This window comes from Oreochromis aureus, linkage group 14 (genome assembly GCF_013358895.1).
Source record: "Oreochromis aureus strain Israel breed Guangdong linkage group 14, ZZ_aureus, whole genome shotgun sequence".
Taxonomy (NCBI): Eukaryota; Metazoa; Chordata; class Actinopteri; order Cichliformes; family Cichlidae; genus Oreochromis; species Oreochromis aureus.
In genome coordinates this window covers 40,409,051-40,427,728 of record NC_052955.1, presented here as the reverse complement: position 1 = coordinate 40,427,728, position 18,678 = coordinate 40,409,051, and the positions used below count along the sequence as shown (strand labels likewise).

Here is an 18,678-nt window from a genome sequence, read left to right as displayed (position 1 = left end):
TTTCCACATAAACCTTTCACAATAAAGCTGACGATCCTGTTGAGACTTTTCAAAATGAACTGAATCACATGAAATAGTATGCAGACTGTTTACGGAGAAGTTAATAAGAGCCGTCAGGTGCTAAAAAAAATAAACAGGCTTTTCCCCACAGCACGCCGTGTAATAAATACAAAGAAAATTGCGGCCGTTTCAACTTATGCAACACTCGACTCCAAGTACACGACGCCCAGCTGAAAACACTTCATGCAAGTTGAGTTGCCTGAGATTCACAGAATTTACAGAAAATGTAAAATTTTTGTGATTTATATCGTTGTTGGGACGGTAAAAGTCTTATATCAGGATATGAGATTTTGGTCATATCGCACAGCCCTAGTAACTGTTACTAAAAGGAAACAGCTGGAGTAACATGTTGAAACTAATTAAGTTAACTGTCAGCAGGTCGGTAACATCGTGTATAAAGAGCGTATCAAAGAGGCAGAGTTCAGGCAGCACTGCATTAACTGTCAGGAAGTAACTGGGACACATTCAATTTTCAATTCAATTTCATTTATATAGCACCAAATCACAACAAAAGTCGCCTCAAGGCGCTTTATATTGTACAGTAGATCGCACAATAATAAATACAGAGAAAAACCCAACAATCATATGACCCCCTATGAGCAAGCACTTTGGCGACAGTGGGAAGGAAAAACTCCCTTTTAACAGGAAGAAACCTCTTTCAGAACCAGGCTCAGGGAGGGGCGGGGCCATCTGCTGTGATTGGTTGGGGTGAGAGAAGGAAAACAGGATAAAGACATGCTGTGGAAGAGAGACAGAGATTAATAACAGATATGATTCGATGCAGAGAGGTCTATTAACACATAGTGAGTGAGAAAGGTGACTGGAAAGGAAAAACTCAATGCATCATGGGAATCCCCGGCAGCCTACGTCTATTGCAGCATAGCTAAGGGAGGATTCAGGGTCACCTGGTCCAGCCCTAACTATATGCTTTAGCAAAAAGGAAAGTTTGAAGCCTAATCTTGAAAGTAGAGATAGTGTCTGTCTCCCGAATCCAAACTGGAAGCTGGTTCCACAGAAGAGGGGCCTGAAAACTGAAGGCTCTGCCTCCCATTCTACTTTTAAATACTCTAGGAACAACAAGTAGGCCTGCAGAGTGAGAGCGAAGTGCTCTAATGGGGTGATATGGTACTACAAGGTCATTAAGATAAGATGGGGCCTGATTATTTAAGACCTTGTATGTGAGGAGCAGGATTTTGAATTCTGGATTTAACAGGAAGCCAATGAAGGGAAGCCAAAACAGGAGAAATCTGCTCTCTCTTTCTAGTCCCTGTCAGGACTCTTGCTGCAGCATTTTGGATCAGCTGAAGGCTGACTGAGAACCTTCACAGACTTAGATACCATATTTCTAAGATTTTCAGGGCCGAGTACAATAACCTCAGTTTGATCTGAATGAAGAAGCAGAAAGTTAGCGGCCATCCAGGTCTTTATGTCTTTAAGACATTCCTGCAGTTTAACTAATTGGTGTGTGTTACCTGGCTTCATGGATAGATAGAGCTGCATGTCATCTGCATAGCAGTGAAAATTTATGCTGTCTTCTAATGATGCTGCCTAAGGGAAGCATGTATAATGTAAACAGAATTGGTCCTAGCACTGAACCCTGTGGAACACCATAATTGACCTTAGTGTGTGAAGAGGACTCTCCATTTACATGAACAAATTGGAGTCTATTAGATAGATATGATACAAACCACTGCAGTGCAGTACCTGTAATACCTACAGCATGTTCTAATCGCTCTAATAGGATATTATGGTCAACAGTATCGAACGCTGCACTGAGGTCTAGCAGGACAAGCACAGAGATGAGTCCACTGTCAGAGGCCATAACAAGATCATTTGTAACCTTCACTAAAGCTGTTTCTGTGCTGTGATGAGCTCTGAAACCTGACTGAAACTCTTCAATAAGCCATTCCTCTGCAGATGATCTGTTAGCTGTTTGACAACTACTCTTTCAAGGATGTTTGATATGAAAGGAAGGTTGGAGATTGGCCTATAATTAGCTAAGACAGCTGGGTCTAGAGATGCTTTTTAAGTAAAGGTTTAACTACAGCCAGCTTGAAGGCCTGTGGTACATAGCCGATTATTAGAGATAGGTTGATCATATTTAAGATCGAAGCATTAATTAATGGCAGGACTTCTTTGAGCAGTTTTGTAGGAATGGGGTCTAAAAGACACATTGATGGTTTGGAGGAAGTAATTATTGAAGTTAACTCAGAAAGATCAATTGGAGAAAAAGAGTCTAACTTAACATCGATGGTACTAAGAGTAGCTGTAGATAATATTACATCTGTGGGATGATTATTGGTAATTTTTTCTCTAATGATTAAAATGTTATTTGTGAAGAAGTTCATGAAGTCATTACTAGTTAACGTTAAAGGATTGTTGGCTCAGTAGAGCTCTGACTGTTTGTCAGCCTGGCTACAGTGCTGAAGAGAAACCTGGGGTTGTTCTTATTTTCTTCAATCAGTGACGAATAGTAAGATGTTCTGGCTTTGCGGAGGGCTTTCTTATAAAGCAGCAAACTATTTCTCCAGGCTAAATGATGATCCTCTAAATTTGTGACACGCCATTTCCTCTCCAGCTTACGAGTTATCTGCTTTAGGCTACGTGTTTGAGAATTATACCACGGAGTCAGGTACTTCGGATTTGAGGCCTTAGTTTTCACAGGAGCTACAGTATCCAGAGTCGTACGTAGTGAGGAGGTAAAATTATTAACAAGATGATCGACCTCTGTTGGAGTAGCGTTCAGATAGCTGCTCTGCTCTGTGTTGCTACCGCACACGGTGCAGGTAAAATCTGAATCATGCAACGACGAATCCTTGTGTGAACGTGGTGGGACCATCAGGAGTGTTAGCACATTTGGAAAGGCACCATCAGCTGATTCATTTGAGTCCTCTGCTCTTTATGATTTTATGGCTACGTCCACACGTACCCGGGTATTTTTGAAAACGCAGATTTTTCTATGCGTTTGCACCTTTCGTCCACACGTAAACGGCGTTTTCGGTCACTGAAAACGGAGATTTTTAAAAACGCCTGCCAGGGTGGATATTTTCGAAAACTCCGTTTTTGCATTTACGTGTGGACGAGGAAAACGGAGAAAACGCAGCGTCAAAGGTGTGCGCCTTTTTTGACGTCACACTGTGCGCCACATTATTGTTTCGGTGAAATGAATTTCTACAATACTGTTAATTGTACTCTCTGCAGTGTTTAAATGCTTACATATACACACACAGTTACTGTCCCTCCACACATACGACTCGGTTCTGCTTCTATGCCCCATCTTTGTTTACTATTTCCTACCCAGGCTTCTAGACTTCTGATTGGCCAACATTTCTACACGGTTAGGAATATATCGCCACCTGTCGCTTTGGCGTGTTCCTAGCAGCGTTTTCCTTCATTTCTGCGTTTTCGTGTGGACGGGATTATTTTTTAAAACGAAAACGGAAAATCTCCGTTTTCAAAAATACCCGTGTACGTGTGGACGTAGCCTATGTTGCAAACTTGTTTTCTTCACTGATACTTCTTTAAGGATTAAACCTTGGTGCCCGATGGTAAAGTAAACACGGGCTTAAGCATTTTGTTTCTAATAAAACGTTTCCCATCTTTTTCTTTGGAGCTGAGTTTGTACAAAGTCAGATAGACCTTAAACTTTGTTTCCCCTCAAGAACACTTTTCTAGGATTTGTCAGATTTATTATTTAATGGTTCTGTTTGTCGTCTGCCTCCTCAGTACCTGTTTGTGGACTCTACCAACAACTACCTTTGGAACGCCTTTGACTTCTGTAGGAACGTCCAGGGCTTCTCCCTCCCCTTCAAACCCACCGACCTGCTGCTCCACAGCAGACGATCCAACCTGGTGCTGGGCTATGACGGCTCCCATCCAAACAAACAGGTAAAGCGATGCTCTGACTTTTCAGTGCTGTGTGACTAAAAGAATGAGGCGCTTTGTTTAGTGTGAAGCCACAGTGATAGCTGCACACCTTTTACTGAATGGTGCTTGTAGATATGATGAAGCATTTGTAGTGTAATTTTGACTTCCTGTTACAGCTAAAATTTGACCTGATAAAATGACTGTAGGTTTGCATTCAAATGACTTCAGCTATCCAATCATGTGCATGTGCTGGTAAAACATTTCATGAAGCCTTTCTGCACTGTGTATTCACACAATGTGGATTTTTATTAGTCCTTATGTGAATACTTGTGGTGCTTACTGATAAAAATGCAGTTATTGATAGTATTCTACATATTTTGATACAAACAGAAGGACGATGTCTTCCTTACAAATGTCTAACAGCTCTGTGGAAACGTGTAAAAAAGTGTGTGCCAGGTAAATAACTTGGGATGTATTTGAAAACTCAGTTAGCTGCTGCTGCCACAGTAACCACAGTTTATGAGTATTTTATGAGAACAGTCGGTGAAAGCTTTGCTGTTTCCAAAGCATTCACCGACTGTTCCTTGGAATTTTTAAAATCCTAAAACGAAGGCTGAAATCGTGACTGTTTCTTGCACGTGTGCGTGATATCAAGTACTCGTCGCTTGTTCCATTCAGAAATTGACATGCAGGATATTCTAACCAGGACAGGAAGTGATGTCCTTGCATCGTAGCTTTTGTGGCTCTCCTCTCCTGAGTTCAAACATAACAGTGGCAAACGTCTCTCCAGTGTTCTCCTTTACATGTGTGCTGGAGCCAAAACGAAGGAATGAGCTTGACCTACATTTTTACAGTGCACCATCCCCCTCTTCTCCTCCCCCTCCTCTCCCCTTCCTCCTCCTGCTCTCTCCTTACACCGTCTCTCCTCTCCTGCCTTTCTAGCTGTGGAAATCGGACGACTTTGGGGAGACGTGGGTGTTGATCCAAGAGCACGTGAAGACCTACTTTTGGTAAGGAGGCTGAAACAGTACAACAGGCATCAAAGGGTGTATCTATCCTGTGAGGGAGAACTGTCACCAACACAATGCTGAGGAAATATAACCTCCTGTTAAATCTGCATCTCCTCGGCCTTCAGGCGTTAGCTACAAGCACATAAATAAATACTCTATGAATTATTCTCCAGTTATCGCTGCGTTGTCTGATATTTCTGACAATTCTGATACGTAGATGAGTTCATCCTTACTCGATAGCACGTTGGTGCCATGAAAGACATTTACACAATAACACAGAGACTGACACATTAAGGAAGGTGTGTTTTTCTTCTTTATCTGACACAAAGTAGCTCTGCTTCAATCCAGTGTCAGGACAGTCAGTTAACATTAAAACAGTTTAAATGAAATTAAACACCTTCATTAAAAATAAATTGCTTAGTTTTGTCATTTCCATCGTTGGATTATCCAAAAGAAGCACAAAGTTTGGTGTTTCTATAGAGAAACAGGTGAGAGCCCACACTCAGAAGCTGTGGATGTGACAACACTCACAGCTGTATTAGAAATTATACAACTCAGAGTTGTGGCTGCATTTATAATCACAGGTCTGTGATTATTCAGTGATTGGTTTGACAAAATCTTAAGTAATTAAATATAAATAGTTTCAACAGTAAACAGCCTGTTGTAAAAGATAAAGTTCAGATAAAGTTAAGACTGTTAATTAGATGATGAGCTTTGGGAGCAGACGAGATGGAACCTGACCCAGATTAGCTTGGATCGTCATGGAAACCAAGTCCCTCAACTTTGTGCTGTTCATATTTGATTAATTTGAAAATACAACCAACAAATTGTAGGCAGTTTAATGATTGTCTGCACAGCGTTTCTTGTGATTTTATACAATTCACCTTATCTCAGCTCTAACATTTGTTGGCTACTGGCTGGATTTGTGCGCTTGATAAAAGATCAATAATGCACCAACGTAAAGCAAAGAGGAAGTAACAGTTTAAGCTTTTCTGCATAAAGTCATTCAGACGTGTAAGGCTGATCACGGATCCAGTGAGCATAGTGAGGCCGAGTCTGGAACATCTGGGCTTAGCTGGTGTCTCCATTCAGCTGTGAGGGCTGTGCAAACTTGTCTTGAACAATAAAGGAAGCCTCACTAACACCACTGTGTAAAGCAGACCTTTGTGACAGCCTCTTGGCCCCCACACCAGGCATTCTCACTTTCTTCCACATCAAGATCACTCGAACTCCTCAGTGAACCACGATTCTCCATTTAACTGTTTCCTGACATGACTCTGAGGGTTTTCTGTCAGTTTTCTGGGTTCAGGATGGACTCTTATCATGCTGGAATTATACGTTTTGATTACAAGAATACATATTTTTCTGCTAAGCAGTTGTTGTAGACCTGCACGTTTTCAAGCTTGTGTTTGTGTAGCTGTTGGTAGTTGTCAAACCTGAACATTAGTGGTTGCACCTTGGAAAAATGTGTAGTCATTGCTGTCCTGTTATTAAGTGCATGACTTAACACTTTTGGTTTGTACTGTGAGCTTCGGTTTGGATAAATTCACAGTGTCATGTAAGTGGCTGAGAGACGGCAACCTCCCCTGTTGTGTTTGTAGTTTTTTAACCGAGGCAGTGAAACAGTATGAGGCAACACTTTACTCTGGCTATCTTGGTCCTTGTTCTCTGCAGCCAGGAGCTTTTAGATGTTAAGTGTTTATTGAGCAGAGTAACATGTTGTCACCAAGGCAGAAAACCGAGTGACTGGATTACATCAGGTTTGCCAAGATAACTGTTACTTATGGAAACCTGATACAGTATTTAGTGCTTTCATTATTTCAGTGTGAACATGAAAGGTACACATATTTGCCTCTAACAGCCTGTTTAATTTCTGGTAAAATACTCCCAGCATCATCAGTGAGCAACAGCAGCCATGAAAGAAAGGCAGAGTTCACTGATCGCTAAAGTCAACAAATAACCAACTCCCAGCACTAAACAAACGAGTCAGCCAATAAAACATGGCTTCAGGTTGCATTTTGCTGGCAATCTCTCGCATTAACTTGTAACCAAGCTAGTGTTAGCCTGCCAGCTGTTAACTTGGGTATCAAGTAGATAATGTTGTAGGGCTGTTCGATATAACGATATATATCGGATGACGATAGAAAAACGTCTATCGTTTCATTTTACGCTATCGTTTGTTTCGTGGTGTCGCAAAATAAACTGTTTACGGCAATATTTTTTCATTATTTTGATGGTCACTGTAGTGGCTATATGAATTTCCTAAAGTTCTCTCTTTCTCTTATATTTAATATAACCACACTACAGACGGACAAGCGCTTGTTTTTATGCGTTGTCGTTAGCAACAACGACGGTAAAACCACCTCGTGTCCGCTTGTTTATTTTCCACATAAACCTTTCACAATAAAGCTCAAGATCCTGTTGAGACTTTTCAAAATAAACTGAATCACGTGAAAGATGCAGAGTATTTACGGATGAGAAGCAAAAAGAGCCGTCAGGTGCTAAAAATAAACCTTAGACTCAAACGTTAGAACAGGCTTTTCCCCGCAGCACGCTGTGTAATAAATACTCACAAAGAAAACGGCGGCTGTTACAACCTATGTCTAAAAATGTATCGTTTCATGCATCAGTTAAAACACTTGACTCCAGGTACGCGACACCCAGCTGGAAACACTTCACGCAAGTCGAGCTGCCCAACATTCACAGAATTTACAGAAAATGTTACATTTTTGTGATTTATATCGTTATCGGACGATAGATGTCTTAATATCGGGATATGAGATTTTGGTCATATCGCACAGCCCTATAATGTTGTTTAACCGTTTTAACCTTTTCATGTTTGTTTGTTGTTGTTTTTCTGGCTACTGTTAGCTTATGCTAGCATGTCTGCTAATATATAAGAATGCAAGCCATCTAATGGAGCAAAATCCACAGTTAGCCAATTCATCCAACTCCTGATGCTTATCTGGTAGCTTAGCTGACTGTTTTCAAATGATTTCCTCAGCTAATATAGCTTGGTTGCTAATGTTGTTACTAGCAAAATTGTGTGTTGCTTCCTATGTGGACACATTTGAGATGTGTGACATTACAAGCATTGTGCATCACTATGTCACCGACACGAGCAGACGCTCTAGGCTCCGACTGCCTAGACCTCGCGGCTCACGAACGGCGTGCAGCTCTTTAGCCTCACGTCTGAGGGTTATACAAGCTAAAATACACAGATGGATGTTTTGAGTTTGTTTTGTTTGTTAAACAAAATAAAGATTACATCTGCACCCCCACCCAACGTCTACAGCTGGTTTTCTCCCATCCTTTGGTAGGAGAGGATAAAATAGCTCTTTGATGTTTAGGGGTGGCGGGCGTCTGACCTAATGCGTTTACCACCCTGCCATATGCAGGGTGGTAAACTTTCCTCTCGCTAGTTGCTTTAATCAATTGCCTTAAAATTGAGAACTTCAAGCCAATCGAAGGTGCTGAATCTGATTTACTTTCTTTGGTATGTGTAGCTGTGAATCACTTCCTGCACGGATGCCCTTTTAGTGTAAATGCTGAGTGGCTAGCTTACCAAATTAAATCTCCAGCTAAAGAGATTTATGACTCTGTCAAACCTATAGAATCTTAGTCATCATAAATATTGTATTGGCATTAAGCTAATGTGCATAACTAACACTTTCTTTCTGTACTAATAGCAGCCAGCTTCTTCCATATGTACCTGGGACTCTTCACTGTTTGGTTTTAGAACTGACGTTGGACGAGAGGTGAAGGATCTTGACGAAACTTTTAGCAGTCCAGCTGTTATCTTTCCAATTTCCTTAGACTACCATGACCTGGATGACTGAGAATCTACACAGACACATCTGACATTGGTTGCTTAGTTATATGCAAGTCAGCTTTGTTGTCATTACGATCATCAGGATTGTGGTATAAATCAGTCACACTAACCAAGAGCTGCACGTAAGAGTGAGTAACAGGATGCTGACTGCAGATCATTACAGGGCTGCAGGTGTCATTAACAGTGATTTATGCAGTGCTCCTTTAGTTCTTTTTTTATAAAGCACAACATGCAACGCTGCAGTGAAACCTGGTTTCAAGCTCTGTTGGACTGATTTATATTATAGAATAAACAGAGCACTAATGTTTGCCTTCTCCAAAGAGAATTATACTTGCTGTGTGCCAAAATATGTAATCAATATCCTCCCTTAACTACATTTCATGGTGATTGGTAAAAGCTGAATTATAGCTTTGGTGCAGAAGTATCCTTTCCTTTGCAGCCCTTGTACTATGCTGCTGCCAGCAGTCATGATGAAATAAGTCATTATGTACTCCTTATCTGTTCCATATGCTTCAGCACTCTCAGAGTTTTGCTGTAAGTTAGAATCAGAAACAACTGGAGTCCTGTGGGGTCGAGGGACCAGTGGAAGCATTTCTGAACAATGCAGTCAGACCACTCTGTTGATCTGTGATGCTTCCCCTCCACTCTGAGTGGATGCTAGACTGACACTCTTTTAGGCAGGTTGCCCTCACCGCTTGTCTATGTGGGGAAAAAAACCCTTTTTGCTCTGTGAATGAATTTCTGTCAGCAGCAGCTCAACTGTTTGCTGGTTATTGGTAAGAAGCAGCTAATTGGTTTGATGGCTAGTCAATAAAAACAGCTGAACTGGCAAGTGACTTTTAATATCAGTACAAGTATGAACAGTTAAAGCATTTGAGGCTTCTGTTGGACCACCATAACAGGGAGTGTCAGTTAGTTAGTAAGACCAACAGGAGTCCAGGAGGTGTGGACTGGCCAACCTTAACAGAGCAGCACAGTAGCTGTGGGGAGAGTTATGGTGAGCTGAGGCAAAAAAAGTAAACCAACACATCTGACTCTCTGTCTCTCTTCCACAGCATGTCTTTATCCTGTTTTTCTTCTTTCACCCCAACCGGTCGCAGCAGATGGCCCCGCCCCTCCCTGAGCCTGGTTCTGCCGGAGGTTTCTTCCTGTTAAAAGGGAGTTTTTCCTTCCCACTGTCGCCAAAGTGCTTGCTCATAGGGGTCATATGATTGTTGGGTTTTTCTCTGTATTTATTATTGTAGGGTCTACCTGACAATGTAAAGCACCTTGAGGCGACTGTTGTGATTCGGTGCTGTATAAATAAAACTGAACTGAATTGAATTGAATCTGCCATGTGCTGCATGGACTGAAAACAAGCCAGCTTCCTTCCTTGGGTCCTTTATATCTTCTACTTCCTGTTGACCAAGGGCTCTCCCTCCGTCACCTTAGTTTGAGCTGAACTAAACTGTGAAAGATTTTGGACTTTTAAGGAGAAGCAGCAGTGTGCTTGATTTATAACACAATAGAAAACTTAAAGGTAATGGTTTTATCTGAGTCATCTTTTTATCATTGACAGCCAAAATGATCTAGTCCCTAGATTTCTAGATGTATTTCACTACTGATGCATTTAAAAGTCAGCAAATAAGATTTGAAAATGCTGCTAAAGGTACAAACCGGCCAGAAGAAACTGCAAATTATCTGAGGACCAAAGCAACACAAATAAGGATTGATCTTACGCTCGCCCCTGGTGCTCCATCCAATTTGGGTTTAATCCTGTTTGTTGTGGCTTTAACAGAGGCTGCTGCTTTTGTGTTGCACATCAGTCTGAAGGCTCTGTAAGCCAAAGTGATCTGAGCCTGACTGTCAGTCTACTGCTGGATGTGCTCAGAACCACCCAAACCAGTGGGACCCCCCACGCTCTCACATAACTGATAATCCTATGATCTCACTGCTAGAAGACAGACTGAGAGGCCAAATCCGTTGTGTACAATAAGAAGTACAATCTCTTCTGCCATATGGATTACAGCGAATGATACAAATCCCACATAAAAGGAGTATCAACTCTATATATAGGGAAAGCAGGGATCTGTGGGAGAAAGGGGGGCGTTGAATAGATAACACATGGAAGCACTGCAGCTCTGAACATTTTTAGGCCGACAGTAGTGCAGATTATAGCTGGTCTGGGTTGGACCCCTAAAGTACCTTTGCTACGTGGGTCACAGGCTCAACCAGGTGAGCAGTATCCACGGTCTCTAGTGGGATGGTCTTTAACCTGCCCTCCCCCTCTGTTATGACGGGTTGTGCTAATAAATAGTGCAACTAAAGGTCGGTGCATTTCCCGCTGGCGTGAGTTCTATCAGGGGAGCCACCTGACCTGCGATGTGTGTTTTCTGCAGTGTAATTGCATCTAGTGTGCCATATGTGAGAAAGGCCAATGCCAGACTCCATAAACTGTCTGAAGTTCTTCAGGTAAAATTACAGCAAATTTTACTGCAAGAACAAAACCAAAAAGTATATCCTGTGAAACAAAACCAACAAAGAAACAGACCAGCTGAAATGTTCACCACTATGTGGACTGTTACTCACTCAGCAATCTAACCGGTGTGAGATAGAAGAACAAGCCATGGTGACCTATGACGCCAGATTGTTAAAGCATTTTTAATGGCTTTAAAATCAAATGAAAGTTTGATTGAACTGGAATTTCTTTTAGGGTTAACTCGTAAAACCTGACAGTCTGGTTGACTACATGTCGTAATTCATTGTTTTTGAGAGTTGAGCAATATCGCCAATGGAGGTTGTGTGGTGGGTCCATATCCATGCTGCATTCCTGGGATATCCAGTGTGCACAATCATACTTTGGCTTTTTAATGTTAGTGGGAGAATTGGGACAGTGACCTCACAATTGGGCGTGCAGTGCTAAATATCTGGTCTGAGAAAAGATTTGTTATTAAAAGAAACCTTTGCTGTTGGCAGTGGTATCTGAAATAAAGTGGCCTCGTCATTCCGAATGCTTGGTTTGAATGCCATACGGACACACACAAAGAGAGAAACTACCAAAACAGGGTAAGAATGATGTTTAGGAAGTGTTTAGAAAGGGCACAGATTAATTCCAAGGAAGGAGCAGAGACAGACTACGAATAGCTCTTCACGCACTCTCAGGCCAGACAGTGTCCATCAGTTGAACAGGGACCTTTGAATGAAACCACAGAGGCAGAGCCGAGCCGACACACTGCTCTCTCTGTTTAGTTCTCGAGACTCTGGCAGGAAACGCGCTGATTTGGAAGGCAGACGATAAGATGCAGTGAACCTCCTTCATTCATTCGGGCTCTCTGTGCCACGAGCTGGGAACAGAAACGGCCGTAAATAGCTCGACCACGCAGTTTTTCAAGGTTGGCGCACAGATGGATATTTTCAGTTTGAACTTCCTGAGAGCCTGAGAGTATTTTGTGTTGACATTTATTATCCTGAAAGCAGGATTATTAAATGACAAACTGACAAGGATTCATTTGTCTGTGTAAAGCCTGTGAGACCACTCGTTGAAAGCTGAATTTAGTTTTTGCTTTTCTGATTGACATCTCTGAAGAGTAATGTTGTCCTGAACATGAATTTGTTTCAGATTCAGAAACAGCTGTAACTGTAATTCTATCATCGGTAAATGATTGAGCGTGAGGCTTCAGAACAGGGCCAGCCTAACCTTTGGTTGATGTGCATCTGTTAAGGCCTATTTACAATATTAAATGGATATATTTAAGTATGAAAAGTGTTTGTGGTGTTCTCATGTTCTCCATTTCCCGCCTGTCCTCACCTTTTTTCTCAATATCTCCCTCTGATACATCTTTGTCTCTTACCTCCTGCTCTTGTCTCCTAAACCCAGGGGTGTGGAACCCTACGACCCCCCAACCACAGTGCTGGTCCAGAGAAATGAGCCCCAGGGTGTATCCACTATACTCAGCAGCACTGATTTCTTCCAGAGTGAACAGAACCGCAGACTGATCCTGGAGCAGGTGGACAGCTTCCAGCTGCGAGACAAGTACATGTTCGCCACCACCACACGGGTAAGGAGACCATTGTGTTCCAGTGATTGTTAACTGGTTTGTCAGTGGACAGAGAAGCGATACCAGTTTGATATTTAAAATAACAATAAAAACCAGATGAAAGTATGGCTCAGCTGTCAGCAAACATCATCATATAATCCAGGTAACTGTCCTCCATTTGTAAGCTAGACTTACTGCTACTAATGGTCTTATACTCGTTTGGCTTGGCAGGAAACGTGCTCCACAGAAGGTCTGGCTAACTGACCACATTCTGATTTGTACTTATCGTATTCATTTGTTATGAATACGACAGAACAGAATCTCCAGGTTCTGAGACAAAAAACTATACCTCTACAATGAAACAAGTTTTAAAAAAACCTCAACGTGTCCAATTTAATATAACAAAAGGAATGGCAGTGAAACCATGACCAACTGTAAATAATGTGGTGGAGAGGCAGATCAGATTGCCCTTTAGAAGTATAGACTGCCTGTACCAGGTCAGTTGTGCCTGATCTAATCTTTACATACAGATGAGTTGGTCAGGGCTGACACATGAGCAAACATGGTGTTTTCCAGGGCGCATAAAAGGTTTTGATGTTGTTCTGTGCATACAGATTGCATGTCAATGCTAAATGAGGTAGAAAAGTCTTTTCCCGTAAACAGTGAACCGACTGGTGGAACAGTTTCCCTCCTTGGGCTCACCGTGCAGACAATATGTTAGAGCGGTAGCAGCCGGGAGGCTCTGTTCTCCTCGGGTATTGCTGCCAACCTGGTAAGATGGTCCAGCTAAAAACAGCCATACTGTTTCCTGCCACCACCTTATCCTTTCTCAGTCAGCTCTGGGCACAGCACAAATTTAAAAGAGTTGGCTGGTGTATGTCTTTCAGGCTGGACAGAGCCAGGCAAGCTGCTCCACCTGTTTCCAGGCTTCATGCTGTTTAGAAAACAGTTGATCATTTGCTATAGTGTTCCCCCAAAGAGTCATTTTACATCGAACATTAACAATACAGAAGCTTCTGGTTCTAGCTTAAACTTGAGACCTTCCCCCAAGGATTCTGGGTGTTTTTAGCAGCTGCCTAACTAACCACTGCCCTTCTTCCTGACAGGTACCCAGAACAATACTAGTTAACATTATTCAGGAGTTTACACGGAATCCTTATAAGAAAAAGAATTAATGATGCTTCAGGTTTTATTTTGATAGCAACACCGTTAAAGAGGAAGCAAGCTAAGTTTAGCCTGTTAGCTGCTGTGCTAGGTAGCTAGTGGATTGTTTGGGTTAGCAGGAAAGCTAACCTTATGTTACGCTCTTCTAGTCAGACTAGAATCTTAAAAAAGTTTGGATAACAACACCATCAAGGCAATAACTCATCTATTGTAGTGTAACACTGAGTTGACTCAATAAGATGAACTAGTTTAGCTAAGCTAGAGCTGATCTGGCTGTTAAATTAGCTAGCAGTTTTCAAATCAGTCAGCTAACGTTATTACCCAACTATAAACAGATTTGCGTAGCATAGCTAAGTTACAGATAGCTGGCTAATATAATCGCTGCCAAAATCAATGAGTGATGTGCTAGTTTGATAGTTTGCAAATCTGCAGCATGATTAGTGGTGCCAGCTAATGTACAGGGTGGGCCATTTATATAGATACACCATAATAACATGGGAATGGTTGGTGATATTAAAGTCCTGTTTGTGGCACATTAGTTTATGTGAGGGGGCAAACTCCCCAAGATGGGTGGTGACCATGGTGGCCATTTAGAAGTCGGCCATCTTGGATAAAACTTTTGTTTTTTCAATCCGGTTGTTCAGTGATGACGTGACGAATCCTACTTCCGGGCCTAAAGTAGTCTGCGTTTAATATGGCTTTTGTGTTGTTAACATGTTTAATGTTTTGTATTTTCTTCTATTTAATCTCAAAAAGCTCCTAAAACAGTCAGTGATCACTGTTGACTTCCCTCGGCTTTTATTACTGCAAATCATTTATTTAAGCTCAGTTTTTAAAACCTTACGATGTAACTACAGCACAGCCCATGCAGCAGTATATGAATGACTAACCTCGTATTGTGGATGGATTATCTCACTTGTTCTCCTGGCTGAAGTTTAGTCCTTTTACAGCATCCCGCTATGCGATTACATTTGTTCCTGACCACCGAGAACCCTCACGTTAACTTTTATCGAGTGGGAAAAAAAGTTAGCTTGTTTATGTTATGCTAACATAGCTGTGTCGCTAGCCGTCACGTAGCACATCATTATATACCAGCTAGCCAAACTTCAGTAACCCTACAAACGTCACTGCTGTTTAGTTTTCTGTCTTCATTTATGTTGGAAGTTATAGCAGAGCTGTACGTTTGAATTTTTTTCCAAAACCCCGCAGTCAGGACATGCTATATTGTATTTAGATAGAAGCTAGCGAGCTAACTTCCTGCTAACTTCTAACGCCGTTAAATGTCATAAATTCCATTTTCATGGATGCCTGGATGTTAAACTCAATTGTTACACCTGGTAGAGCAGAACACTGATCATTTTATTAAAGATGAAAGACTTTAGACAGTTTTTCAACTCTCAGTAATGCCACAGTGATCGTTTGATATATGGACCTGCAGCGGAGTTTAGGCCCAGACACGGCCAGTGACGTCAGACTGAACAACCGGATAGGAAGAGGGCCATGTGACACATCAAACTTATTGGTAATGTCACAAGAAAAACAATGGTGTGCTTGGTTTCAACGTAACTTTATTCTTTCATGAGTTATTTACAAGTTTCTGACCACTTGTAAAATGTGTTCAATGTGCTGCCCATTGTGTTGGATTGTCAATGCAACCCTCTTCTCCCACTCTTCACACACTGATAGCAACACCGCAGGAGAAATGCCAGCACAGGCATCCAGTATCCGTAGTTTCAGGTGCTGCACATCTCGTATTTTCACACCATAGACAATTGCCTTCAGATGACCCCAAAGATAAAAGTCTAAGGGGGTCAGATCGGGAGACCTTGGGGGCCATTCAACTGGCCCACGACGACCAATCCACTTTCCAGGAAACTGTTCATCTAGGAATGCTGGGACCTGGCACCCATAATGTGGTGGTGCACCATCTTGCTGGAAAAACTCAGGGAACGTGCCAGCTTCAGTGCATAAAGAGGGAAACACATCATCATGTAGCAATTTCAAATATCCAGTGGCCTTGAGGTTTCCATTGATGAAGAATGGACCCACTATCGTTGTACCCCATATACCACACCAAACCATCACTTTTGTTGTTCCAACAGTCTTGAGAGGATCCATCCAATGTGGGTTAGTGTCAGACCAATAGCGGTGGTTTTGTTTGTTAACTTCACCATTCACATAAAAGTTTGCCTCATCACTGAACAAAATCTTCTGCGTGAACTGAGGGTCCTGTTCCAATTTTTGTTTTGCCCATTCTGCAAATTCTGTGCGCCGATCTGGGTCATCCTCGTTGAGATGCTGCAGTAGCTGGAGTTTGTAAGGGTGCCATTTGTGAGTAGCTAATATCCGCCCGAAGGGATGTTCGACTAATGCCACTCTCCAGTGACATGCGGCGAGTGCTACGCTGTGGGCTCTTGCTGAATGAAGCTAGGACAGCCACTGATGTTTCTTCATTAGTGACAGTTTTCTTGCGTCCACATTTTGGCAAATCCAACACTGAACCAGTTTCATGAAACTTATCAAGCAGTTTGCTAACTGTAGCATGGGAGATGGGTGGTCTCGTAGGGTGTCTTGCATTGAAATCTGCTGCAATGACCCGGTTACTGCGTTCAACAGATATCAACACAATTTCGATCCGCTCCTCACGTGTTAACCTCTTCGACATGTCAATGGCTGTGAACAAAGAGAAACTTGTAAATAACTCATGAAAGAATAAAGTTACGTTGAAACCAAGCACACCATTGTTTTTCTTGTGACATTACCAATAGGTTTGATGTGTCACATGGCCCTCTTCCTATTGAAAAAACAAAAGTTGTATCCAAGCTGGCCGACTTCTAAATGGCCACCATGGTCACCACCCATCTTGAGGAGTTTGCCCCCTCACATATACTAATGTGCCACAAACAGGACTTTAATATCACCAACCATTCCCATGTGTTACGGTGTATCCATATAAATGGCCCACCCTGTATAGTGCAAAACAGTATGTTAATAGTATAACCCTACAAAGCAAAGGCAAATCACTAACGAGTATTTAGCCGTAAAAGGCTGATGGGGTATTGTCGTCAATGTGTTGAATGGGCAACACCCAAGTTTGTGTATGCGATAACTTGAGAACGACGCGACGTAGGAGTTTCAAATATATATCATAGGAGTCTCTACTAAAAATCTCAGAGGAGTTTGAATCTCAATGACCTCTGCTTCAAGGTTACAGGTCAGAGGTAAAGTTTTCTTAAAATCTTATGAATGCAATAAATTAAGAACAAGGTGACGCAGGATTTTGAAATACATAGATCTACATAAGGCAACTCCAGTATTTTTTCTTTACTCTAATCAAGAATAAGACAGGTCCCATGTTATAAGCTGTTCTTAAATGGCTAGTATAATATAGAGTATATCAGTAACTATACAGCACAGAGTTTATACAACAATGTAGTCTCATTACTAATGCACATAGAGGGCTGTGGGTCTCTTTAATAACGATGCTTTAAACAAGTTAAGCAGAGAACCTACACTTAAGGTGATCGTTTAATTATCAGTCCTTTTAGCAGAGGTGAGTCATTCCCCTAAATCACACAGTGAATCTGTTTGACTCGCTTCTTCTCACGTGTCATACTGAGCTAGCTCATTTTGAAGAGGCCGAATACCAACTCTGCTTGGGCGTGAAACCATTTCCTAACTCAGTTGTTGGGTGGTTAGGTCCCATCCCAGCTCACGACAAGAAATTACGTAACCTGGAGAGATCCCCGTTCATTACAGGGCTAACACAGAGACAGTCCATTCATGGTCACAGTTACCCCTATGGACAGTACAGTATATACTCGTACGCATGTCTGTGGACTGTGGGAGGTAGCCACAGTACCTGGAGAACGTGCAAACTCCACAAAGACAGAACCCAGAACCTTGTGGTAGTTCTAGTGAGAAGGTTCTGAGTGAAATACTAGTACTACTACTACTACTAATGATAATGATAATAATGATGATAATAATAATAACAATAATAATAATAATGATGAATAATTAAACGTTTACAGTCTCCTGAGAGATGCATGACATATCTCTCATTTAAAGACCTTTATCCCACATTGATAGCACGTAGTATGCACATCTGCCTTTGTGTTAGTGATGACATAAATGGTAAGATCTTGTTACTCTTTGTCTACATTTTGGATCATTTGTATTGATTAAAGCACTTCTCTGTACTTGTCAGAGCGTAGATGAAAGAAAAGCAGGAAATGATGCTACAGTGTGTGCAGGAAATGTGAACCAGTCATTTAACACTGTGAAAACCACAGACTACACTAGTCACTCATCTATAAATATCCAGTAACAACTAACATCTACATCTATCTATGCAAGCTAGGCTACACTAGGCAGACATGCATCAGGTGCAGGTAGCTGCTGCATTACTTGTTCAGCACCTGCATACAATTGTTGCAGCATACTGAGCACTAAGCAGCCAGTTTCCCACCTCAGCATAACGACACGCTGTCAACCAATATTTGGCTGTGGGTGCATGTGAAGCGCAGTATGTTTGTCATTGTTCATCTCCAGTGTTTGTGTAGTGGAAGCCTTGATGACAGATAGCAGAGCAGATGGTGAATATGATCTGGAGTTTTGCAGGCTGCCTCTAACAGACTGGCTTTGTCCCGTGTCGTCTTCGTGGGCTGACGGCAGCCTGTAGCTGCAGTATTCAGATAACTGTTGATTGTCAAAGGAGGTTGGCATG

At 41.8% G+C, this 18,678-nt stretch overlaps 1 protein-coding gene across 3 annotated transcripts in view; it reads left to right on the top strand.

Moving 5' to 3' along the window:
* The window catches only part of sorl1 (sortilin-related receptor, L(DLR class) A repeats containing), a 94,814-nt gene that overhangs the window by 26,385 nt on the left and 49,751 nt on the right, over positions 1–18,678 (top strand). For all 3 annotated transcript variants that reach the window (XM_031752861.2, XM_031752860.2, XM_039622546.1), the window contains exons 4-6: positions 3,787–3,948; positions 4,870–4,937; positions 12,626–12,806. In XM_031752861.2, coding sequence (XP_031608721.2) covers positions 3,787–3,948; positions 4,870–4,937; positions 12,626–12,806 — 411 coding nt within the window. The remainder of the gene's footprint in view (positions 1–3,786; positions 3,949–4,869; positions 4,938–12,625; positions 12,807–18,678) is intronic.